General features: G+C 32.0%; 1 protein-coding gene across 3 annotated transcripts in view; it reads left to right on the forward strand.

Moving 5' to 3' along the window:
* The window catches only part of LOC126741104 (uncharacterized), a 50,047-nt gene that overhangs the window by 1,782 nt on the left and 25,229 nt on the right, over positions 1–23,036 (forward strand). Inside the window, exons 1-6 of one of the 3 annotated variants that reach the window (XM_050447433.1) lie at positions 11,868–11,945; positions 12,681–12,738; positions 12,793–13,706; positions 14,476–14,958; positions 15,011–15,192; positions 15,244–15,421. In XM_050447433.1, the coding sequence (XP_050303390.1) occupies positions 12,711–12,738; positions 12,793–13,706; positions 14,476–14,958; positions 15,011–15,192; positions 15,244–15,421 (1,785 nt within the window). In that variant the 5' untranslated portion in view covers positions 11,868–11,945; positions 12,681–12,710. Of the gene's footprint in view, positions 1–11,867; positions 11,946–12,680; positions 12,739–12,792; positions 13,707–14,475; positions 14,959–15,010; positions 15,193–15,243; positions 15,422–23,036 lie in introns of those variants that run through there. The other 2 variants (XM_050447432.1, XM_050447434.1) reach the window with 2 other exon arrangements.

A 23,036-nucleotide genomic window follows, 5' to 3' on the forward strand; every position in this document is an offset into this window, starting at 1 on the left:
ATTTTCAAGTCTCTAGCTTTTATGAGTTCAGAGATATAAGCATTTTGTCCTTGGGAGTTTTTTTTTTATGTTTTCAACTTCCAAGGCTTATTTTCCAATTTTTTAAAACTTTTAGGAAAAAAATCCTGAAATAGGTATGCAATGAATTTATGTGGAGAATCTGTGTGCAAATTTTCAAGTCTCTAGCTTTCATGGGTTCAGAGATATGAGTATTTTGTCCTTGGGAGCTTTTTTTTTATGTTTTCAACTTCCAAGGCTTATTACTCGATTTTTTTTAACTTTTAAGAAAAATGCTGAAATAGGTATTCAATGAATTTATGTGGAGAATCTGTGTGCAAATTTTCAAGTCTCTAGCTTTCATGGGTTCAGAGATATGAGTATTTTGTCCTTGGGAGCTTTTTTTTTATGTTTTCAACTTCCAAGGCTTATTACTCGATTTTTTTTAACTTTTAAGAAAAATGCTGAAATAGGTGTTCAATGAATTTATGTGGAGAATCTGTGTGCCAATTTTCAAGTCTCTAGCTTTTATGGGTTCAGAGATATGAGCATTTTGTCTCTGGGAGTGATTTTTTTTTTCAAAAAATATTTTCAACTTCTAAGGCTTATTACTCGATTTTTTTAAACTTTTAAGAAAAACGCTGAAATAGGTGTTTAATGAATTTATTTGAAGAATCTGTCTGCCAATTTTTAAGTCTCTAGCTTTTATGGGTTCAGAGATATGAGCATTTTGTCCCTAGGAGTCAAATTTTTTTATAAAAAAATATTTTCAAATTCCAAGGCTTATTACTCAATTTTTTTAAACTTTTAAGAAAAACGCTGAAATAGGTGTTCAATGAATTTATTTGAAGAATTTGTGTGCCAATTTTCAAGTCTCTAGCTTTTATGGGTTCAGAGATATGAGCATTTTGTCCTTGGGAGTTTAATTTTTTTTTCAAAAAATATTTTCAAACTTCCAAGGCTTATTACTCAATTTTTTTTAACTTTTAAGAAAAACGCTGAAATAGGCGTTCAATAAATTTATGTGGAGAATCTGTGTGCCAATTTTCAAGTCTCTAGCTTTTATGGGTTCAGAGATATAAGTACTTTGTCCCTGGGAGTGAAGTTTTTTTTTAAAGAAAATGTTTTTAACTTCCAAGGCTTATTAATCAATTATTTTATACTTTTAAGAAAAATGCTGAAATAGGTTTTCAATGAATTTATGTGGAGAATCTGTGTGCCAATTTTCAAGTCTCTAGCTTTAATGGGTTCAGAGATATGAGCATTTTGTCCTTGGGAGGGAATTTTTTTTTCAAAAAATATTTTCAACTTCCAAGGCTTATTACTCAATTTTTTTAAACTTTTAAGGAAAACGCTGAAATAGGTGTTCAATGAATTTATGCGGAGAATCTGTGTGCCAATTTTCAAGTCTCTAGCTTTTATGGGTTCAGAGATATGAGCATTTTGTCGTTGGGAGTTTAATTTTTTTTGTTTCAGAAAATGTTTTCAACTTCCAAGGCTTATTACTCGATTTTTTTTAACTTTTAAGAAAAACGCTGAAATAGGTGTTTAATGAATTTATGTGGAGAATCTGTGTGCCAATTTTCAAGTCTCTAGCTTATATGAGTTCAGAGATATGAGCATTTTGTCCTTGGGAGTTTAATTATTTTTTCAAAAAATATTTTCAACTTCCAAGGCTTATTACTCAATTTTTTTAAACTTTTAAGGAAAACGCTGAAATAGGTGTTCAATGAATTTATGTGGAGAATCTGTGTGCAAATTTTCAAGTCTCTAGCTTTTATTGGTTTAGACATATGAGCATTTTGTCCTTGGGAGTTTAATTTTTTTTTCTAAAAATATTTTCAACTTCCAAGGCTTATTACTCAGTTTTTTTAAACTTTTAAGAAAAATGCTGGAATAGGTGTTCAATGAATTTATGTGGAGAATCTGTGTGCCAATTTTCAAGTCTCTAGCTTTTATGGGTTCAGAGATATGAGCATTTTGTCCTTGGGAGTTTAATTTTTTTTTCTAAAAATATTTTCAACTTCCAAGGCTTATTACTCAATTATTTTATACTTTTAAGAAAAAACGCTGAAATAGGTGTTCAATGAATTTATGTGGAGAATCTGTATGCCAATTTTCAAGTCTCTAGCTTTTATGGGTTCAGAGATATGAGCATTTTGTCCTTGGGAGTTTAATTTTTTTTTCAAAAAATATTTTCAACTTCCAAGGCTTATTACTCATTTTTTTTAAACTTTTAAGAAAAATGCTGGAATAGGTGTTCAATGAATTTATGTGGAGAATCTGTGTGCCAATTTTCAAGTCTCTAGCTTTTATGGGTTCAGAGATATGAGCATTTTGTCCTTGGGAGTTTAATTTTTTTTTCTAAAAATATTTTCAACTTCCAAGGCTTATTACTCAATTATTTTATACTTTTAAGAAAAACGCTGAAATAGGTGTTCAATAAATTTATGTGGAGAATCTGTGTGCCAATTTTCAAGTCTCTAGCTTTTATGGGTTCAGAGATATAAGCATTTTGTCCCTGTGAGTCAAATTTTTTTATAAAAAAATATTTTCAACTTCCAAGGCTTATTACTCAATTTTTTTAAGCTTTTAAGAAAAACGCTGAAATAGGTGTTCAATAAATTTATGTGGAGAATCTGTGTGCCAATTTTCAAGTCTCTAGCTTTTATGGGTTCAGAGATATGAGCATTTTGTCTTTGGGTGTTTAATTTTTTTTTCAAAAAATATTTTCAACCTCCAAGGCTTATTACTCGATTTTTTTAAACTTTTAAGAAAAACGCTGAAATAGGTGTTCAATGAATTTATTTGAAGAATTTGTGTGCCAATTTTCCAGTCTCTAGCTTTTATGGGTTCAGAGATATAAGCATTTTGTCCTTGGGAGTTTTTTTTTATGTTTTCAACTTCCAAGGCTTATTTTCCAATTTTTTAAAACTTTTAGGAAAAAAATCCTGAAATAGGTATGCAATGAATTTATGTGGAAAATCTGTGTGCAAATTTTCAAGTCTCTAGCTTTTATGAGTTCAGAGATATAAGCATTTTGTCCCTGGGAGTGAAAATTTTTTTTAAAGAAAATGTTTTTAACTTCCAAGGCTTATTACTCAATTATTTTATACTTTTAAGAAAAACGTTGAAACAGGTGTTCAATGAATTTATGTGGAAAATCTGTGTGCCAATTTTCAAGTCTCTAGCTTTTATGGGTTCAGAGATATGAGCATTTTGTCCTTGGAAGTTTAATTTTTTTTTCAAAAAATGTTTTCAACTTCCAAAGCTTATTACTCGATTTTTTTTAACTTCTAAGAAAAATGCTGAAATAGGTGTTCAATGAATTTATTTGAAGAATTCGTGTGCCAATTTTCAAGTCTCTAGCTTTTATGAGTTCAGAGATATGAGCATTTTGTCCCTGGAAGTAAAATTTTTTTTTGAGAAAATGTTCTTAACTTCCATGCCTTATTGCTCAATTTTTTGAAACTTTTAGGAAAAAAATCCTGAAATAGGTGTCCAATGAATTTATGTGGAGAATCTGTGTGCCAATTTTCAAGTCTTTAGCTTTAATGGGTTCAGAGATATGAGCATTTTGTCCCTGGGAGGGATTTTTTTTTTTTAAAAAGTATTTTCAACTTTTAAGGCTTATTACTCGATTTTTTCTAACTTTCAAGAAAAACGCTGAAATAGGTGTTGAATGAATTTATGTGGAGAATCTGTGTGCCAATTTTGAAGTCTTTAGCTTTTATGGGTTCAGAGATATAAGCATTTTGTCCCTGGGAGCCAAATTTTTTTATAAAAAAATATTTTCAACTTCCAAGGCTTATTACTCAATTTTTTTAAACTTTTAAGAAAAACGCTGAAATAGGTGTTTAATGAATTTATGTGGAGAATCCGTGTGCCAATTTTCAAGTCTCTAGCTTTCATGGGTTCAGAGATATAAGCATTTTGTCCCTGGGAGTGAATTTTTTTTTTTAGAAAATGTTCTTAACTTTCATGGCTTATTTCTCAATTTTTTAAATCTTTTAGGAAAAACGGTGAAATAGCTATTCAATGAAATTATGTGGAGAATCTGTGTGCCAATTTTCAAGTCTCTAGCTTATATGGGTTCAGAGATATGAGCATTTTGTCCCTGGGAGTAAAATTTTTTTTTTGAGAAAATGTCGAAAAGTAAACTTTTAGGAAAAAATCCTGAAACAGGTATTCAATGAATTTATGTGGAAAATCTGTGTGCCAATTTTCAAGTCTTTAGCTTTTATGGGTTTAGAGATATAAGCATTTTGTCCCTAGGAGTCAAATTTTTTTATAAAAAAATATTTTCAAATTCCAAGGCTTATTACTCAATTTTTTTTAACTTTTAAGAAAAACGCTAAAATAGGTGTTCAATGAATTTATGTGGAGAATCTGTGTGCCAATTTTCAAGTTTCTAGCTTATATGGGTTCAGAGATATGAGTATTTTGTCCTTGGGAGTTTAATTTTTTTTTCAAAAAATGTTTTCAACTTCCAAGGCTTATTACTCAGTTTTTTTAAACTTTTAAGAAAAATGCTGAAATAGGTGTTCAACGAATTTATGTGGAGAATCTGTGTGTCAATTTTCAAGTCTCTAGCTTTCATGGGTTCAGAGATATAAGCATTTTGTTCCTGGGAGTGAATTTTTTTTTGACAAAATGTTTTCTACTTTCAAGGCTAATTTCTCATTTTTAAAAAATTTTTGAGAACAATAAGCTAAAAAGAAATTGTACAATAAAACATCTAAAGCATCTGTACATTAAAAAAGACCTTAAAAAATTCTGTTAAATGTCAAAAATTGCCTGTATAATTGTACAGAATAAACGACCTGAATGGCTTATTAAAATGCAGTAATTATACAGTAAAATGCCTTCAAATTAAGAAAATATGCTTAAAACTACTCTATAGACCTTAATATATCTTAAATATACCCTCTAAACTCCATAGGTAATCCCACGATCAACTTGCGATAACCATGTTGATAACTACACATTTTACGTAAGCCAGTGCAAAAAAAAAAGACTATTAGTAAGTCGTAAAACGTTATGTAACTATACGCGGTTATTACAGCATAATTAAAGCAAAAAAATTGAATTAATTTTTTCAGCAGGATTTAGATCTGACAGGTATATATATAAGGAATATTCCATAAGCCACTGATTAAGAGTTAATAACCCATTTTCTTATCTACCCGTTAATTGTACACTCAACATCCTCATGGGTTGGGTATTTCGACTTGTTGACAAAAAGAGATAAAACCTGTTTTTTTTTTTTCATGCAATGGTTAATGAAGCATTAGAAGGTAATAATAATAACGGTTTCCACAGTCGGTAGGCCTTCCTGCTTGAGACCTTCTTACTCTCTTAATAATATAATTAATACTGTAAAGGTTATTTGGTATAATTATGCGGCAAAAACCCTGAAATTATCATTTAACTGACCGTATCTCAGATAAGAAGATTTTTAATTAGCGTTAGTGACTGTTGAAATTGCATAGTTTGTCTCACTGCATTTTAATATTCTTGCCTATATATTCATTCTGAAACGAAGACAATTCATGACGTTCTGCTTAGTTACTTTACACCGTATAGGTTTCATAGTGCAGCAAGAAGAAGAATGACTCACAGGCTGCGACCGGACTTTCTCTTCCTTCTTTAGGTAATTTGGCTTTGCATTGGTCATTAAAGTACAATTCGTCTTCTGTAAATGGGTTTATTTGTAACCCTCTTTTTCCCGTCTTTTTTTGTCATTGTTACTCATTGAGGTTCAATTAGTTGGGGGAGAAAAGAGCCACGCCCATTATCACTCACTACTATTTTAAATAAAAAAAGGTTCAATTATTTTCCCGCCTTAATTTAAAATATCAATATCGTGATGGCCATAAAGCCGAGGCATTTTCCGAGATTCGATCTATCATCGAACGAAAGGAGGTCAAATCTATACAGGACGATTAACATTTACGGAGCACCCACGACTCACGACCGAATATAATAAGTTCGTTCCTTAAATTTTATAAAATAATTTACGTCACAGCAGTAGTAGTAGACTATAACGTACAATAATTGGGTCAAGTAGGCCTAGAAGTTAAATTGAGTTTCGCTGATGTCAAAATGGCCGCCATGTTTTGTTGAATATGAACAAAGAATAAAAAGAGAGAGAGAGAGAGAGAGATAAACTGAAAGTTCCTTAAGGTTTATATAAAATAACTAATAATTTGCGGTTTTTTTTTTGAACCAGTGACGTCACAGCAATAGATTAAGAGTAGATTAGCCTCTGGGTAGACTTCGCCTATGTGCATTATCGGAAACAAAAAATAAATCCTTTATTTATTTATTATTATTATAAGTAGGCGTAGACTGTGACGTCAAACTGACATTCATCGACTGATGTCAAAATGGCCGCCATGTTTTGAATATGAACAAAGAATATAAAGAGAGAGAGAGATATATAAACTGAAAGTTCCTTAAGGTTTATATAAAATAACTAATAATTTGCGGTGTTTTTTCGGAACCAGTGACGTCACAGCAATAGATTAAGAGTAGAAGAGCCTTTGGGTAGTCTTCGCCTCCGTACATACATACACTATTAGAAAATAAAAATAAAGCCATTAATTAATTTATTATTATAAGTAGGCTTAGACTGTGACGTCAAACTGATATTCATCGGCTGATGTCAAAATGGCCGCCATGTTTTGAACATGAACAAAGAATAAAAAGAGAGAGCGAGAGAGGCAGATAAACTGAAAGTTCCTTAAGGTTTATATAAAATAACTAATAATTTGCGGTTTTTTTTCTGAACCAGTGACGTCACAGCAATAGATTAAGAGTAGATTAGCCTCTGGGTAGACTTCGCCTATGTACATTATCGGAAACAAAAAAATAAATCCTTTATTTATTTATTATTATTATAAGTAGGCGTAGACTGTGACGTCAAACTGACATTCATCGACTGATGTCAAAATGGCCTCCATGTTTTGAATATGAACAAAGAATATAAAGAGAGACAGAGATAAACTGAAAATTCCTTAAGGTTTATATAAAATAACTAATAATTTGCGGTGTTTTTTTTTGAACCAGTGACGTCACAGCAATAGATTAAGAGTAGAAGAGCCTTTGGGTAGCCTTCGCCTCCGTACATACATACACTATTAGAAAATAAAAATAAAGCCATTAATTAATTTATTATTATAAGTAGGCTTAGACTGTGACGTCAAACTGACATTCATCGACTGATGTCAAAATGGCCGCCATGTTTTGAATATGAACAAAGAATATAAAGAGAGAGAGAGAGATATAAACTGAAAGTTCCTTAAGGTTTATATAAAATAACTAATAATTTGCGGTGTTTTTTCTGAACCAGTGACGTCAAAGGAATAGATTAAGAGTAGAAAAGCCTTTGGGTAGCCTTCGCCTCCGTACATACATACATTATTAGAAAATAAAAATAAAGCCATTAATTAATTTATTATTATAAGTAGGCTTAGACTGTGACATCAAACTGACATTCATCGGCTGATGTCAAAATGGCCGCCATGTTTTGTTGAATATGAACAAAGAATAAAAAGAGAGAGAGAGAGAGAGAGATAAACTGAAAGTTCCTTAAGGTTTATATAAAAAACTAATAATTTGCGATTTTTTTTCTGAACCAGTGACGTCACAGCAATAGATTAAGAGTAGATTAACCTCTGGGCAGACTTCGCCTATGTGCATTATCGGAAACAAAAAAATAAATCCTTTATTTATTTATTACTATTATAAGTAGGCGTAGACTTTGACGTCAAACTGACATTCATCGGCTGATGTCAAAATGGCCGCCATGTCTTAAATACGAGTAAAAGAAAAGAAAAAAGAGAGGAAGATAAACTAAAAATTAAGTTTATATCAAATAATTTTTTTTTCTGAATCAGTGACGTCACGGCAGTATACTACGACAAAATTTTATATAGTTCAAGTAGGCATAGGCCATGTTTTTAATTCCAGCCGCGACAAATAATAAAGAGACAGAAAGACATCAACCTGAACATTAATCTGAATAAACTTTCCAATATACAATATAATACATGTATAGGGGTTATCATAATTTATAATAATAATAATAATACGAAAATATTCCACACCTAAATAAGTAACGCGCATAGTAATAGTGCCGAGGCGCAATTTCTAAATTAAAACTAAAATGGCACGGCCATTTGCCCAATTGCCGCCATTATTATTACTATACTAAGTAACAATAAACGAACATTAATTTCATAAAAAGGTCACGAAAATAAACTCGGGCTCTGTTTATTTTTTTCGATTAAATGACCGTCAGGTCCGTAAATGGACTTGTCATTGACACAATACCTCAGGTCGGTTTTATGGGTCTAGAATGGACAATAAGGTGCATTTTAATCGTTACTTATTTGAAATTGGCGCCAATAAGTAGTTACTTATTATTAACACTAACCTCAAATTTTAACCCAAATAAACAATGTGAGGCTGTTTAGAGAGGTTATGTTTTAAAATATTTTATTATATAACAATGACCAATTTGTGTATTATTTTTCACTGCTATGTGTAAATAATAAGCAAATACATAGATTAATAATTGCTCCATATTATTAGATGTAGTCGCTATTATTGCCAAATATAAGTAGATAATTTAGACAGGTAGGCGTTTGATAGTAAGAGTTGTGAAAACCCAAGCAACTAAGGGAATTTAGGGGAAAAAACCACTATTACACCACATACCTGAATAACTTTGGTTTGGAGGTTTATTAAATGCCACGCTCGAACAGTTCTGAATATTAAAGCCAGTAAAAAAAAATTATTCACGGTGGAGCGATTGGCAATTTGCCATAGAGTAGGATATTAATTGTGATTATTATAAACAATTTGCTCTATAAGGTAACAAGACTTATATTATAGTATAATATTAATTATATCCTACAACCTAGGAAGAAATTACTTTAAAATGTTTACGTTTATCATGTGCGTCTACGGAACCATCAGTATATTGCAAAATATTTTTTAAAAACCGACGGTGATTTAGAGCATGAACGTGTACAGTTTTCGGTATTTGAAGCGTTATAAAGTGGAAACCGGAAAATTATTTGATTGTTCTTACAAGTTTCGTCATTCACAAAACCGTCATCAGTCACTAGAACTTTAAATAGTTGCTAATTTTTTTTTTCGGACCTGGGGTTGTGGCGCAATGGTAGTGCGCCGTGGACGTCAAGCGGACGTCCCGGGTTCGATTCTTGGACTTTATTTTTTTTTTTAAATTTTTTATTTCAAAAATAACACAACCTCACATTTTTCTATTGCAATATCGCAAGACATACGGACAGTGAAAGTGCCATATGACTTTTAAAGCGATCATTTTCGAATATTTACATGCCGCGTTACTACAGTTTTCTGCTTGGGCGCATTCCTGAACGTTTATGGTGATGTTTTCACTGTATACATAATTGAAATTTGCTGCTACACTTTTATCGTTTCGTCACGGGGTTTTATATTTACCAATAGAATTTTACAATTTTTTTCAAAACGAGCTCATTTGAAATTACGCACGACACTTTTTCTATAAGCCCTCTACGTCTCTCTCCTAATTATTGTTTTGTTTATAAGTCTACCCTCGTTCGACACTTCGGTTGTCAAAACAATGTCGTGTGTCATGTATCAAACAAAGAACGACTTATAGAGAACACCGTATACTAGAAAGAGATAACTAGATAGAGAACTTTAAACAAAGATTGTTTTCTCTCTCGTGTATATCCGGATTTCTTAAAACGTTTGGCGCCATTAACCGCCAAAGTGAAACTGTATATACCGCATTAAATGTTTTTTTTATTGTAAATAAATAACATTCTCGAATCATTCAATTATTGTGCAACGTCTATGACAAAACCATTATTTATATAAAAACAATAAATTGGCCTATGGAAAGTGTGTCAGTCAGGTTTTAAGTAAAAAAAACTAAAACGACAAGGCTAAAATGCAGAAATGTATTAACCGTAATGTATATTAACAGCGTATTGTTCAATGGTATAAGAATAAGAAGCATTGGGTAATCATTTTAATGAAATTAAACACGTTACTTAATAGGTTAGGATTTGTTTCAAGAAACGGTCCACCCTGTATAGTTTATGATTTTTAATAGGCAAAGAATGCAACAATACCATTTATTCTCATTTATCTTACCATTATTTTGTATAATATCTGAAGACAATGGCGTTGCATTTTGTCGACAATTATGTAACGCTTTAATCGTGGGTAACTTTGTATTGTATTAACAATTTTAATTGTTTGGTACTTGTAATCACTACACTACGGTATGAAATATTTATAAGGTTTGATCAGGTTAAGTTCGCTTTCATGAGTTAGTGAAAGAGAGACTTATGCCAATAATAATGTGTGAAACAAAGAAGAAGGACATATCTGACATTTTAAGGTTATGTCTCTAGGGTTTGTTATGTAATAAATTAACCATAACAAAAGCCAGGAAATTTCAATACGAAAAAACACTATTATCTATTGATGTATGCGTATATTATATATTATTAGTACTAGAACAAGTTAATCATCACGATTTTCTCTGTTGTAATAATGTTTATGCGGATACATCGTTTCCTGAATAGAATAATAATGATAATTTTTATTACGGTGTGTCAATTATGACAGTTGTCCACCAGAGGGCGCCTTTTTCAATGTATCGGCCACGACAGTTAAATCCACTAAAAAAGTGTTTTACAAGAAAGACAAAGAGCGACTGATAAATACCGTTTAAGCAATTTATAAGCGCACCCAGGTTATCTGTCTATTATTATCCACGGTTAACTGAATGGTATGTCGTAAAGGAAAAAAATGCGCAATATCTGATCTTGAAACCGGTTTAGAAAAAACACATTGGTTTACATTGGTAACCTTATTTTACTTGAGTTCCGATAAACGGAAAAATTATTTAAAAAAAAAAAGCAGACGGTGGCCATATTGTATTTAAGGCTGTCAATATGTCAAAAATGATAAAGGCTACTGCTTTACCGACACCACAATGGAGATTTTCAAAAAATAATAATGAAGCTTACAGTTAACATGAGTAGACCCGCAGCATAAAGCACTTAAATAAGATTTACATCTCGGGACTCGAGTGGTTTATCTATGAAATTCGGAGAAATAAAGTTCAAAATACGTCCGAAGAATACAGATAAACGGCGCATAATGATGCACGTTTTAAACATTAAAAATTCACGTATTTCTTAATGATCATTTATATTCACAGGATGTATGTACTACATGGTATCTGCGTCGTATATGTTATTTACTTTTGTGTTCTCAAGACCATGCACGCATAATATATTAATAAAAAATAAATAATAGGACGCCATTTTAACTTTTTTGACAGATGAAAGCGGTAGTGCCAAGTCGACGAATATTAAATATTTTAGGCGCAACAAAAACAACTAAATTTTACTAGGCTTTAATAAAAATTATTAAATTTTCTTTATGATATACCAATTTGACTTAATGTTTAAAAGATGCAATTATCTTTGTTTATCCGCAATTGTTGAAGTGTCAACTGTTATTACTGTCAGTGTAAGTTACAATTGTTATTGACAAATGGAGGCGCCGTTGCCAAGTCTATAAATATTAAATATTTTATGCACGACAAGAACTATCAAGTTTTACTATACCTTAATAAAAATTATTAAATTTGCTATATTATATATTAATGTGATAATATTTTCATAAGATATGGCATTATCTTTGATTGTTTATTCCCTTTTGCTGACGAGTTGGCAACACACTGTCAATTGTGAACTGTCATTAGTGTCACCTGTCAGTGTCGGTTTCCAAATATTATTGTTTATGATTTTTTCAAATATTATTGCTTATGAGCTGTTTTAGGTGAAAATAAACCTAAAAAATGCAAAAAGATCATAAGAAGGCGTTATTATTAAGTATTCTCTTTACGAGTAAGTCGTATTTTTTATCTTTTAAGCTAATTTGTTATTTAAAAATGCCCATGAATGCTGCACTGTGTGGCCAAATGATTCAGATCCACCTTTTCCTTATATATAATTTTTCTAATAAAACTACTGCTATATTGAACATTTATGGAAGATTCAGAGACATCATTATGTAACATCTTCAAGTACTTTTACTATTTTTCAAACCATCAATCTGTTGACAAACTTAATCATGGGTCATCTCTGTAAAAGGAGAGCTGAGTCCACAACTGCCTATCAAATAATCCAATTGGTTTGTTTTGAACCCAGGGAAGCAACTTTTTCAGTTTACTAAATACATATTTTACCAAATAAATCATTGATTTGGCTAGACTCGGTTTCTTTTACATAAGAATTACTTATATCCCTCAATTGCTTCCTTTTATATATTTTTATTTATATAAATGTCTGTTGTTCATGCCCATTTTTAACTTAATCAATATAATTTGTAGGACATGCTATAAAATAACTAAAAACATTCGACAATCTTTAGGGGATCTACAGATGGCAGACACTCCTAATATATCATTTGATCATTAAAAACCGTGTGGTGGGCGTTATAGTATATTTTTTCATGTAAATGTAACATGACACATTAACGAGCAAATAAGAGCCACCTCTTTTTAGAAACACTGATATAATAATTCGAATTATTTATCGGTTCATGGAATGCATCTTAAACTATCACATTTATTCTTGCAGATACAGTAGGGACAGCAAACATGCCGCACTATGGGAGTTGCACTTCAACCAATCATAGGTAAGTGTAACTTACACTTTTTCTCAAGCTATTCCTATTGCAATTTACTCTTAGGTCTACTGTTACTCTCGGCAACATATAGCTTCGCAACCACTCCACAATCAATTCAAAATGTAACAGAAATCAATAACAGGGACCTAAACAAGATTGTCAGAGTGGACACAAAGACTGAAACCCTTGATCCAAAAGATAAATCTCTTATTAACCATATTAACACTTATGATCAGTTTCCCATAAAACTTGGGCAACTTGATGAAGAAACTGCTTATAATGAATCTTCTAGAGCCCTAGATTCATCCAAATATTGGTCTTCCGAGTTCCACAGCAAGCATAATGCTTTAACATTATCACCTCTGCTGCACGTCACCACTACAACAGAGGGAGCATTCGAAGGAACACGTCATCCAAGTTTCGAAAGCAATGCCGAACTCACCACCCCAACATCGGCCCTCTTCGATGACAAATTTAAAGAAACAGTCGAGAGTGTCGATCAGAAACTGGACAATGTTGATCTGGAAAACGAGGAAGAGGAGGATGTGGAACCGGAACTTACAATCGAAGATCTACTAAAGAATAAACCGGAAAACGCCACCTTGGATTTTGAAAAAACAAAAGCGATAGTTAACAATGAAACGATCGAAAAAAACTTTATACATAAAGACGTAAACTTTGAACAAACCAAACGGGTCAACTTTGAAAACGCTTTTAACGAGACGAAGGTTTATGATGAGAGCGAGGAGGGTGCCAAAGGTGAGATGGAGGTGACGACGATCGTTGCAGACGTGTCGACAAGGAAAAGTGCGGGTTCAAAAGAGTCAGAGGAGGAGGGAACGACGTTACATTTGTTGAGTAATAAAATCGAAAGTGAATTAGATAGGCCTGCTAAAGGGAGTAGTACCACCACCACCACCACCACTATGCTGCCTGATACAACTGTGAAAAACAAGGGAGAGACGGAGAGTATACCAGTAAGTGTTCTATTTTTTAATTCAAATTTTTTTGATCTGTTAATGTTTTGTACTATTTGTCACAAAGGTTGTGGCCAGAAGCCTCACATTAACAGGAAACTTTCAGTGTTTGTATCGAGATGCAAGAATTGTGATCATTGAGGGAATTGCATGTTCTACAGTCATGATGATAATAACTTAATAGTCTTTGAAATAGTAGTCCTCACATAATTTATCAAATTATTTAAGAAAAATATCACTTTATTCCTTTCCTCTTCTAATTTTCAGACTGAGATAGGGATTCATAAATGAGAATTCAATTGGTCCCCCTACTTTCTATATCATTGTTTCATTTTATTAATAGTCTCTGGATCATCTGGAAATGGTGTTCTTTGAGTTTAGTTGGTCTAATTAGACAAGAAAAATATCACTTTCTTCCCATCCTCTTCTTATTTTCAGACTGCAATAGGGATTCATAAATGAGAATTCAATTTTGTCTTGGTATTTTCTATATTATGGTTTCATCCTTTTAATAGTTTAAGAGTGTATGATTTGCTAACAAAATCTCTTTGATTTTCTTCAATACCATTAACAGGTAAGAAGTTATATACTTTGAATTTGGCTTTATGTCAGTAGGACCTTGCTCAAGGTTTTTGCTCAATTAGTCTACGTAAGCCACAACCATAAAATAAACTTTATTTAATTAAAAATCGTTTTTAGTGCAAATTTTTCAATAGTACTAAGCTGTAAGTATTAATTTTTTGTACCACTGTTGACACTTTGTACCCAGGTGTCAACAACCACCACTCCCTCGACACCTATAACGATCCTTACAAGAACCAACGTATCGGACCAAGAAAACTTTATTCCATTGAAACTCGGCACCAGAAAACCCTTTTCGGAGTCCACTTTTAACGACATCAGCTCGACTACCGCTAACTCAAAGTCTACAGAAGCCACTACTTTGACTCCTATAATGTCTGATGCCACTGTGACCCCTGAAATGGCAGAAACTACTACTAATAGCACTATTGAAGAAACTTCCTCAGTAACTGATGCTACTACAGAGGAGACCACTTTGGATATGGGTGTAACCATGAGTTTTATTGAGGAAACCACTATAAAAACAGTAGAGCTTGAAAGTACTACTGTGGACGTCAATACTACTCCCCTTGAGGTGGATGGTACTAGCACCATGGAGTCCACTACTACTACTACTACCTTAGGGTTACAAGAAGAGACTGTTAAGGATAATGAACCGACTACAATAATGGTAAAATGTTTAAATGGGTGTCTCAAGTGTCTTAGTAATGTTCCTTTTGCAGATCTCTTCAACTACAACTGAGGAGTTGATTACTTCAACTACTTTACTCGCAGTTTCTTTGAGTGAGAGTGAAACTTCAGAAACTCCTTTGCCAGAATCGAACGTTTCTAGTAGCACAGTAGGAAATCGGGTGAACGTAAGGGCAAATCTTACTGAGGCAATCACTGTTACCGTTACTCCTAGGTAGTAGGTTTAATTAGTGCACAAAAGACAATTTTCGTTGATTTTTTTTAGTGTGGAGGTGAATGATTTGACCGCTTCCATTGTCACGACAACCGAAAACGATACCGATATTAGTCCGTCTGACAGTTTCACCAAAGAAAACGACGGTGGTGATAATAAAGGGAAAATCGCCGCTATAGCTATCTCGGCCGTGGGTGCGGTCTGTCTCGTTCTATTGGCCGGATTGTTGGTAAGTAACTGTTGACTGATCGAGGTTTAGAAATGCGAAACTTTCAGGGGAGGCAGCTATAGCACCTTAGTTTAGGTGGTTTTTGTTAAAAAAAATAATACACTGAAACTTATAGGCTAAATGGGTGGTACATCACTCTGGAATATTTACAACAAACTATATAATGTCCTAAAAATCTAACTTTTCATATTTCTGTATTTTCTGGAAAGAAAATAGTTGCTATTAGGGAGTTTAAAAAAATAGATTTTTTTATATTTCCTGGATAAATAAAAACATATGAAAAAGCAATTCTTAAAAGAATATTATGCTGCTATTACAAATTTGCAAATATTTTCATTTTTCTGTATGTAAACATTTTCAAAGAAAAAAATTGAGTCTTTTGTTTTTTCTGTATAAATAAAAACAAATGAAAGTTTAATTCCTGAAGAATTTAGTAGTCATTACCAAGAGTTACCAAGTTTTATTTTTTTAAAGTGTAATTCGACCATCTAAAAAAAATGGGAAATTTTTAAATGAGCATCAAATATTATGGATGTACAACAAAATGCGGAAAAATTTAACTAACATGGCAACTTTTATATTTCTGTATATCAAATAAATTTATCGGTGAAAAAACTTAAGGCATCATTATATTTTTAATCTGCCAACAAAAGCAGGCACCAAAAAATACACAAAGCTTACAAAAACTCTAAATGAGCATCTAATTTTCAAATTCATTTCAACTAAAATATTATATAATCATCAATTTTTTTTCTTAAAAGTTTTTATTTTGCATTCGGCAACAGCTTTCGTTAATGAATTACAAAAAAAGCCGGCAACGTGCGTTTATACTGGAGCAACAGTTAACTGCGTTTGGGATTCCCATATACGTTTATTGGTTATGGTGTATATAATATTTCAGTAGTATAAATAGTTGTTTTATGCACCGTTTTATTCGTTTTAAACATTAAATAAATAAATAAAATAAATAAATAAGGTCTTTAATAAGTCAAACAAAGTTACAAAATTTTTTTTTTTTAACAAATAATAATATACAAAATAATGTAATTTAAATAGTACAGGAATGGCGAAGTCTAGCAAATAAATGCTATTCTACTTAACCATGTGCATGTACCTATGCTTACTAAAAGTAAGAGAAGAAAAAAAGAGAATCAATCCCTAAACTGTTAGCCATATTACAAACAAAAACATAACAGAGCCATTCAATACACCACTTCCAGTATCAATGTGAGGGGAGACCTATATACAGTTCTGAACAATCTATGAAGCAGCAGCGAGAAGCGTCTTAAAGATACAAAAAAAAGAACAAAAATAAATCAGATCATAAATTCACTGGACGATTTTGTGTATCTAAAAGATAATTTTTTACTTTATTACTTATTTTTTACTAAATTTATTAAAATTGAAAAGTCGAAATTCGTCAGGAAGTGAGTTAATCAAGCTAATTGCATTATAAGAAAAAGATCTAGTATAGAGAGCAGTTCGAAATTGTGGCATTGAAAACTTTAACTTATATCTTATATTGACAGAGTGAGCAGAACGTCTTGTTTTAAAAATGGTACGCAAGATATTAAAATTTCGATCTTGATTAGATAAAAGTTTATATGTAAAATTACTTAAGTGATGTTTCCAAATATTATCCATTCTTAACCATTTTAAATCGATTATTTTTTGAGAGATGTGATCGCGTTTTTTAAGATCAAAAATTAGACGAGCGCAAGCATTTTGCATTACTTGAAGCATATTTTTGTGAAGCGAGTCAAGGCATGGAAAATATGGCATGGAAAATTTGAAAGAACAAGAGATTCGGTTAACATTTTTCTAAGTTTAAAATTTAAAAAGTGTCTATTTGTAAACAGAATCTTTAGCCTCGAGAAAGCCTTACGTCTTAACATCTCCACATGAGAACTAAAACGTAATTGGGAATCAATAATAATACCAAGATTACGGGCTACCTCTACAAAGGGCAGTTTGTTGTTATTTACGCAAATATTCATATTTAATTTGACTATTTCTACCGCGTTCTTGTTACCAAAGACCATAAGGTTTGATTTTTTTGAATTTAAGTTAAGGTTATGTTCAAACGAGATCTTACTTAGCAATTCTAAGTCTTCATTTAAGTGAGCAGATGCAGCGTTAAGCTCATTGGGATGAAAAGAAATGTAAAGCTGCGTGTCATCAGCATAAGCCATTACATGACAGTTTTTTAAGGACAATAAAATATCAGCAGTGTAAATTATGAAAAGCAAGGGTCCCAAAATAGACCCTTGTGGAACACCAGATAAAATATCCAGCTTGCTAGAAGACTCATTATGGTACCGAACTTTTTGATATCTATTGGATAAATATGATTTTATTAGGAATACTGAGTCGGCAGAAAACTCAAAGTATTTTAGCTTAGATATTAAAAGTTTATGGTTAATTGTATCAAATGCTTTGGAATAATCAAGCAGGGCTAGCACTGTGACATTGCTGCGATCCGAATTTTCAAAAATGTCATTTGTTACTTTAGTAAGCGCTGTAGATGCACTTAATCCTGCCCTAAATCCACATTGATTATTTGGCAATAAATGTTTAGATAGGAAATAGTCATAAATTTGTTTATACACAATTTTTTCAAAAATTTTAGACGCTGTAGGTAAAATACTTATGATACGCAAATCGGAAAAATCATTAGGATTTGAAATTTTTGTTAGTGGGATTCCAATGGCACTTTTCCATGCAAGTGGAAAATAATTTTGCTCAAAACAACAATTGATTATATGAACCAGGAAAATATCAATGTACGGGCTACAATATTTAAGCATTCTAAGAGAAATATCGTCATCTCCCGAGCTATTCTTTTTTAAATTATGTAATATTTTATTAACTTCCGCAGCATCGGTTAACTCAAATGAAAAGTGGTAAGCTGCACTAAAAACGTTTGTGTCATAAAAATTTATTTTGTTGTCACAGTTATTATTAACGATTTGAAAAAATTGTGCAAAATAAGCATTAATTGCATTAGGATTAGAAACGTGAGGTGGTAAATCTTTGTTTGTAGTATCAGAAAAATGTACGTCTAAATTTCGAAGTGTTAACCAGGTTTTATTGCTATTATTTTGTGATGTAATATGATTTAGCTAGTTTTGTTTTTCCCGGCGAATCATAGTAACACATAAATTTCTAAGTTGTTTATAGTTGTTCCAATTTTGAATGCTTTTTGTGGATTTAAAAGTTTGTAATGCTTTATTTTTGTCACTAATAAGCATTCTTAAATTGGGTGTCAACCATTCAGCTTTTGGTTTTGTGATTTTTCGTGTTTTTAGTGGAGCATGCTTATCAAACAATGTTAAGATAAAGCTATTTAAAATATTAATTTTAACATCAATGTTGTTCTCTGTTATTATAGAGTGCCATTCCAAAGACTGAAAGTCTTTAAGAAAGTCTTGATAATTGAAGGTATTAAAACAACGGTAATTTAACATTTTTGGGGTGACTTTAATTTTAGGAGCACAAATTTCACAGTATGTAAGTCTATGATCGGAAATTAGATCTGCATTAACCGTTCCACAATCTTTGAGACTCAATGACTTAGAAATAAAAATAGCATCAACCATGTAATAACCAAATAATCATGGAACTCGATACTGTTTTACCCGGGAATAGTTCTGATGACGATACTCAAGTGGAGAATGAAATAGAAATTCCTTCATATCGTTCGGACAGTGATTCGGAGATTGAAGAATCACTGCAGTGGCTCTTTGTAAGAAAATTTGCATGTGTTAAAGAAGCGGAGGAAGTTGTTCGTGCAGAAAATACTTGGTCTATTTTAATAACACGTATGACTGAAGAAGTAAAGAAAAGGTTTTAACGCTGTAAAAGTTCGTGGCCCTCAGTGTGCGGCACAAATTTATTTACTGTTTGAAGCTACATCAAATGCTGTTTTGCTCTATCGTGTAGAGCTGCCCATAACGAATTCGTTCTGATTACGGAATAAGTCAGGAAGTTAAGACAGAAATAAACAAACTATTTGATTTACATTTGAAGCCTAAAGCTATTTTAAAAAGTCTTAGTAAGATGGAGGGAGTAAAATTACCATCAATGAAACAATTGAACAATCAACTATCAAGTCGTAGACGTGTTAAATATGATTGAAACTGAAGCGATGGATAATAAATCATGCAGCAGTTCCCGAGAACATACACCAAGTGTTTGTACTTTCTTATTATACAGTGAGAGCCAAAAGTCCGGAATAAATTCATTTAAAATTCAGGGGTATGTTCAAAAAAAAACGCTCGGACACGTCGATTTTTATTTTTAACTGCGGGTTTACGGTTCTTACTATAATTTTATGTATACAGGGTGCTCCAAAAATAAGTTACGACCATCAACTTCAGTTTTTGAAATGGAAATACCTATTTTTTATTCTGTATTCTTAAAGAACAGAAAATTCTAGACATATTTCATGTACAATGTCCTATACCTATCTTCATTTGTTTTTGAGTTATTGACAGTTAAAGATCGGCATATTTGCACTTTTGACATGTTATAAAGACATAGACAAATGCGGTTTGCACTTTTTATCGAAGCTTTTTTAAAACTATCTGTTGACACTAGCTAGTTAGTGTCAACAGGTACTGAGAAATTTACGGTTGAATTTCTGAACATACAATAATTCATGCAACTATGTAACACCCTTACTAAGGTAATCTTGTTTTTTGTGTTTTTTTATCCATTGTTGCAATGATGTTGTCATCATTTTTTGAAGTGACAGGTATCAAGCAGTCTTATCCTTGTTTATTGTAAAATTTTATATTGCCTGAAAAGATGAATAAGTTAAGTGAAACTGAGAGAATAGAAATACTATGTATAATAGGATGTGGTGATCGCATTAGGACCCAACACCAGGTTTGTGAAATGTTTAATACCAAGTATCCTAATAAGACAATATCTCAGTCTACCGTTAGCAAACTAGAAAGAAAATTTAGGGAATTAGGTTACGTCAGAGATCGACCCAGTCCGAAGTTAAATGTTGTTTTGTCCATTGAAGAAAATTCTCATACACCGACTAGACAGGCAGCACTAGATAACGATGATGGAAAAACATCTTTAAGAAGGATTTTGAAAAAGGCAAAATATCATCCCTATAAATTAAAATTAATCCACGAACTTAACGAAGATGATACAGATCGTCGATTAGAGTTTTGCGAAACTGTAATGAATGCCTGTCTCTTTACTTGTAGAATAATTTTTTCTGACGAGTCGACCTTCTGCCTCAATGGTATAGTAAACAGACAGAACTGCCGTTACTGGTCTTCCTCCAATCCAAATTGGGTGATTAAAGCTCATACCCAATATCCTCAATCTGTGAATGTTTGGGCCGGCATTATCAATGACAGAGTCATAGGTCCATTTTTCTTCGAAGGTACCTTAACAGGTCAACGTTATTTGGGATTCTTAAGGAACGAACTGATTCCCGCTTTATGTTTGATGTTTCCAAATGCAAATAATCCCAATATTCCAGAAGCTTCAATTTGGTTCCAGCAAGATGGCGCGCCGCCCACTTCAGCAAAGCCGTGCGTCAATATTTAAGTGAGCATAAAGTGTATAAAGCATAAAGTGTATGTAAATAAACCCAACAATTTAGAAGAATTGAGAAATAATAGAAGAAATGAGATTCAACGAATACCTCAAGAAATGATACGCAACGTTCTGAGAGAATTCGAATCAAGACTCGCTTACTGTCAAGAAGTTAATGGGGCTCAATTTGAACATTTAATTCGGTCTAGATTAGAATAGTTTCTTTTTGTTCAACGTTTATACAATACTTTTGATTAAATACATTAATATTTTGAATGTTTTTTTAGAAATTCAACCGTAAATTTCTCAGTACCTATTAACACTTACTAGCTAGTGTCAACAGATGGTTTTAAAAAAGCTTCGATAAAAAGTGCAAACCGCATTTGTCTATGTATTTATAACATGTCAAAAGTGCAAATATGCCGATCTTCAACTGTCAATAACTCAAAAACAAATGAAGATAGGTATAGGACATTGTACATGAAATATGTCTAGAATTGTCTGTTCTTTAAGAATACAGAATAAAAAATAGGTATTTCCATTTCAAAAATTGAAGTCACTTATTTTTGGACCACCCTGTATACATAAAATTATAGTAAGAAAACCCGCAGTTAAAAATAAAAATCGACGTGTCCGAGCGTTTTTTTTTTGAACATACCCCTGAATTTTAAATGAATTTATTCCGGACTTTTGGCTCTCACTGTATATTCGAGGATGACCAATGTCCTTTCGCTTTGCATTGTCTACAAAACATTTACTGGGGTTAGCAGAGCATCATGCAAATATTATCCATGCTGATGTGACATACAAGTTGATTTGGCAAGGGTTCCCGGTATTAGTTGTAGGAACTACAGATAAACGTAGAAAATTTCATCCGATATTCAAATTCAAATTCAAATTCAAAAACTTTTTATTTATCCCAAAATAAATTACACTTCATTTTTAAATATAACAATAATCTCGGTTGATGATAAATAAAGGACTACCCTGCGATTAATAAACCGATTCACAAGTCTGGAACTTATTTTCAGAAATGTGTAGAGCGCCCCAAAAACTAAAACCTATAAAAAACTAAAACCTAAAGAAAAAAAAATCACTATTTATACTTAACAATAAAGTTAATAATTTTCAGTTTATGACAATAATTTTGGTATCCGGTCAAGCACAAGAACCCCCCATAGGTCACTAGGAGAATAGCACTAATAATTCATTATTATTTATAAATTGGACTGACAGAGAACGCACAGATCTAGCCACAAATAGTCAGATAATTTCAACATTTTCTCACATTTTCATTAAATTGTACGTTGCTCTTGCAAAAGTTTATTTTTAATGTGTTTTAAAAATGTAGATATTGCTAAAGTTTTTTTTTCAATTGGAATATTGTTCCATATTTGAGGTGCAACAAAAGCAAAGGATTTTTGAAAATTTGCAGAACGGTGTTGCGGTACAAGAAAATTGCCAGTATAGCGGGTTTGGTGATAGTGATCTCTAGATATGAAAAGTTGATATAAATATGGCGGTTGCTTGGATTTTAAAACTCTATAAATAAAATTGGTTAAATGTAGCGTACGTCGATTAGCCATAGATAATATTGAGTGTTTATTTAAGTGTGGAGTAATATGATCTCTATACAAAATATTATATGAAAATCGCAAACACGCATTTTGCAACTTCTGAATAGATTTAGAAATTCTGTTAGTCAAAGAGCTGTGATAAATGATGTCACCATAATCCAACAAAGATAAAACAAGAGAGTTACATAAATAGTATTTTGTTGTTGAGTGCAAAAATCTGTTTACTTGATATATTTTCTTCAATCTTAAATAGGCAATGCAAAGTTTCTTTTTTATATGCGTTTCGAAAGTTAATCTTGTGTCAAGGTAAACACCTAAATTCTTGACTTCTGTGACAACAGGCAACCTTTCATTATCTATCATAATATTTAAATGTTGATTAATATTTGCTATTCTGGCTTTGTTCTCTCCCAACAATATTACACATGATTTTGCAGCATTTAGCTTAAGATTATGATTATTTGCAAAACTTCGAA

The sequence above is a fragment of the Anthonomus grandis genome, chromosome 10 (assembly GCF_022605725.1).
Source record: "Anthonomus grandis grandis chromosome 10, icAntGran1.3, whole genome shotgun sequence".
NCBI lineage: Eukaryota > Metazoa > Arthropoda > Insecta > Coleoptera > Curculionidae > Anthonomus > Anthonomus grandis.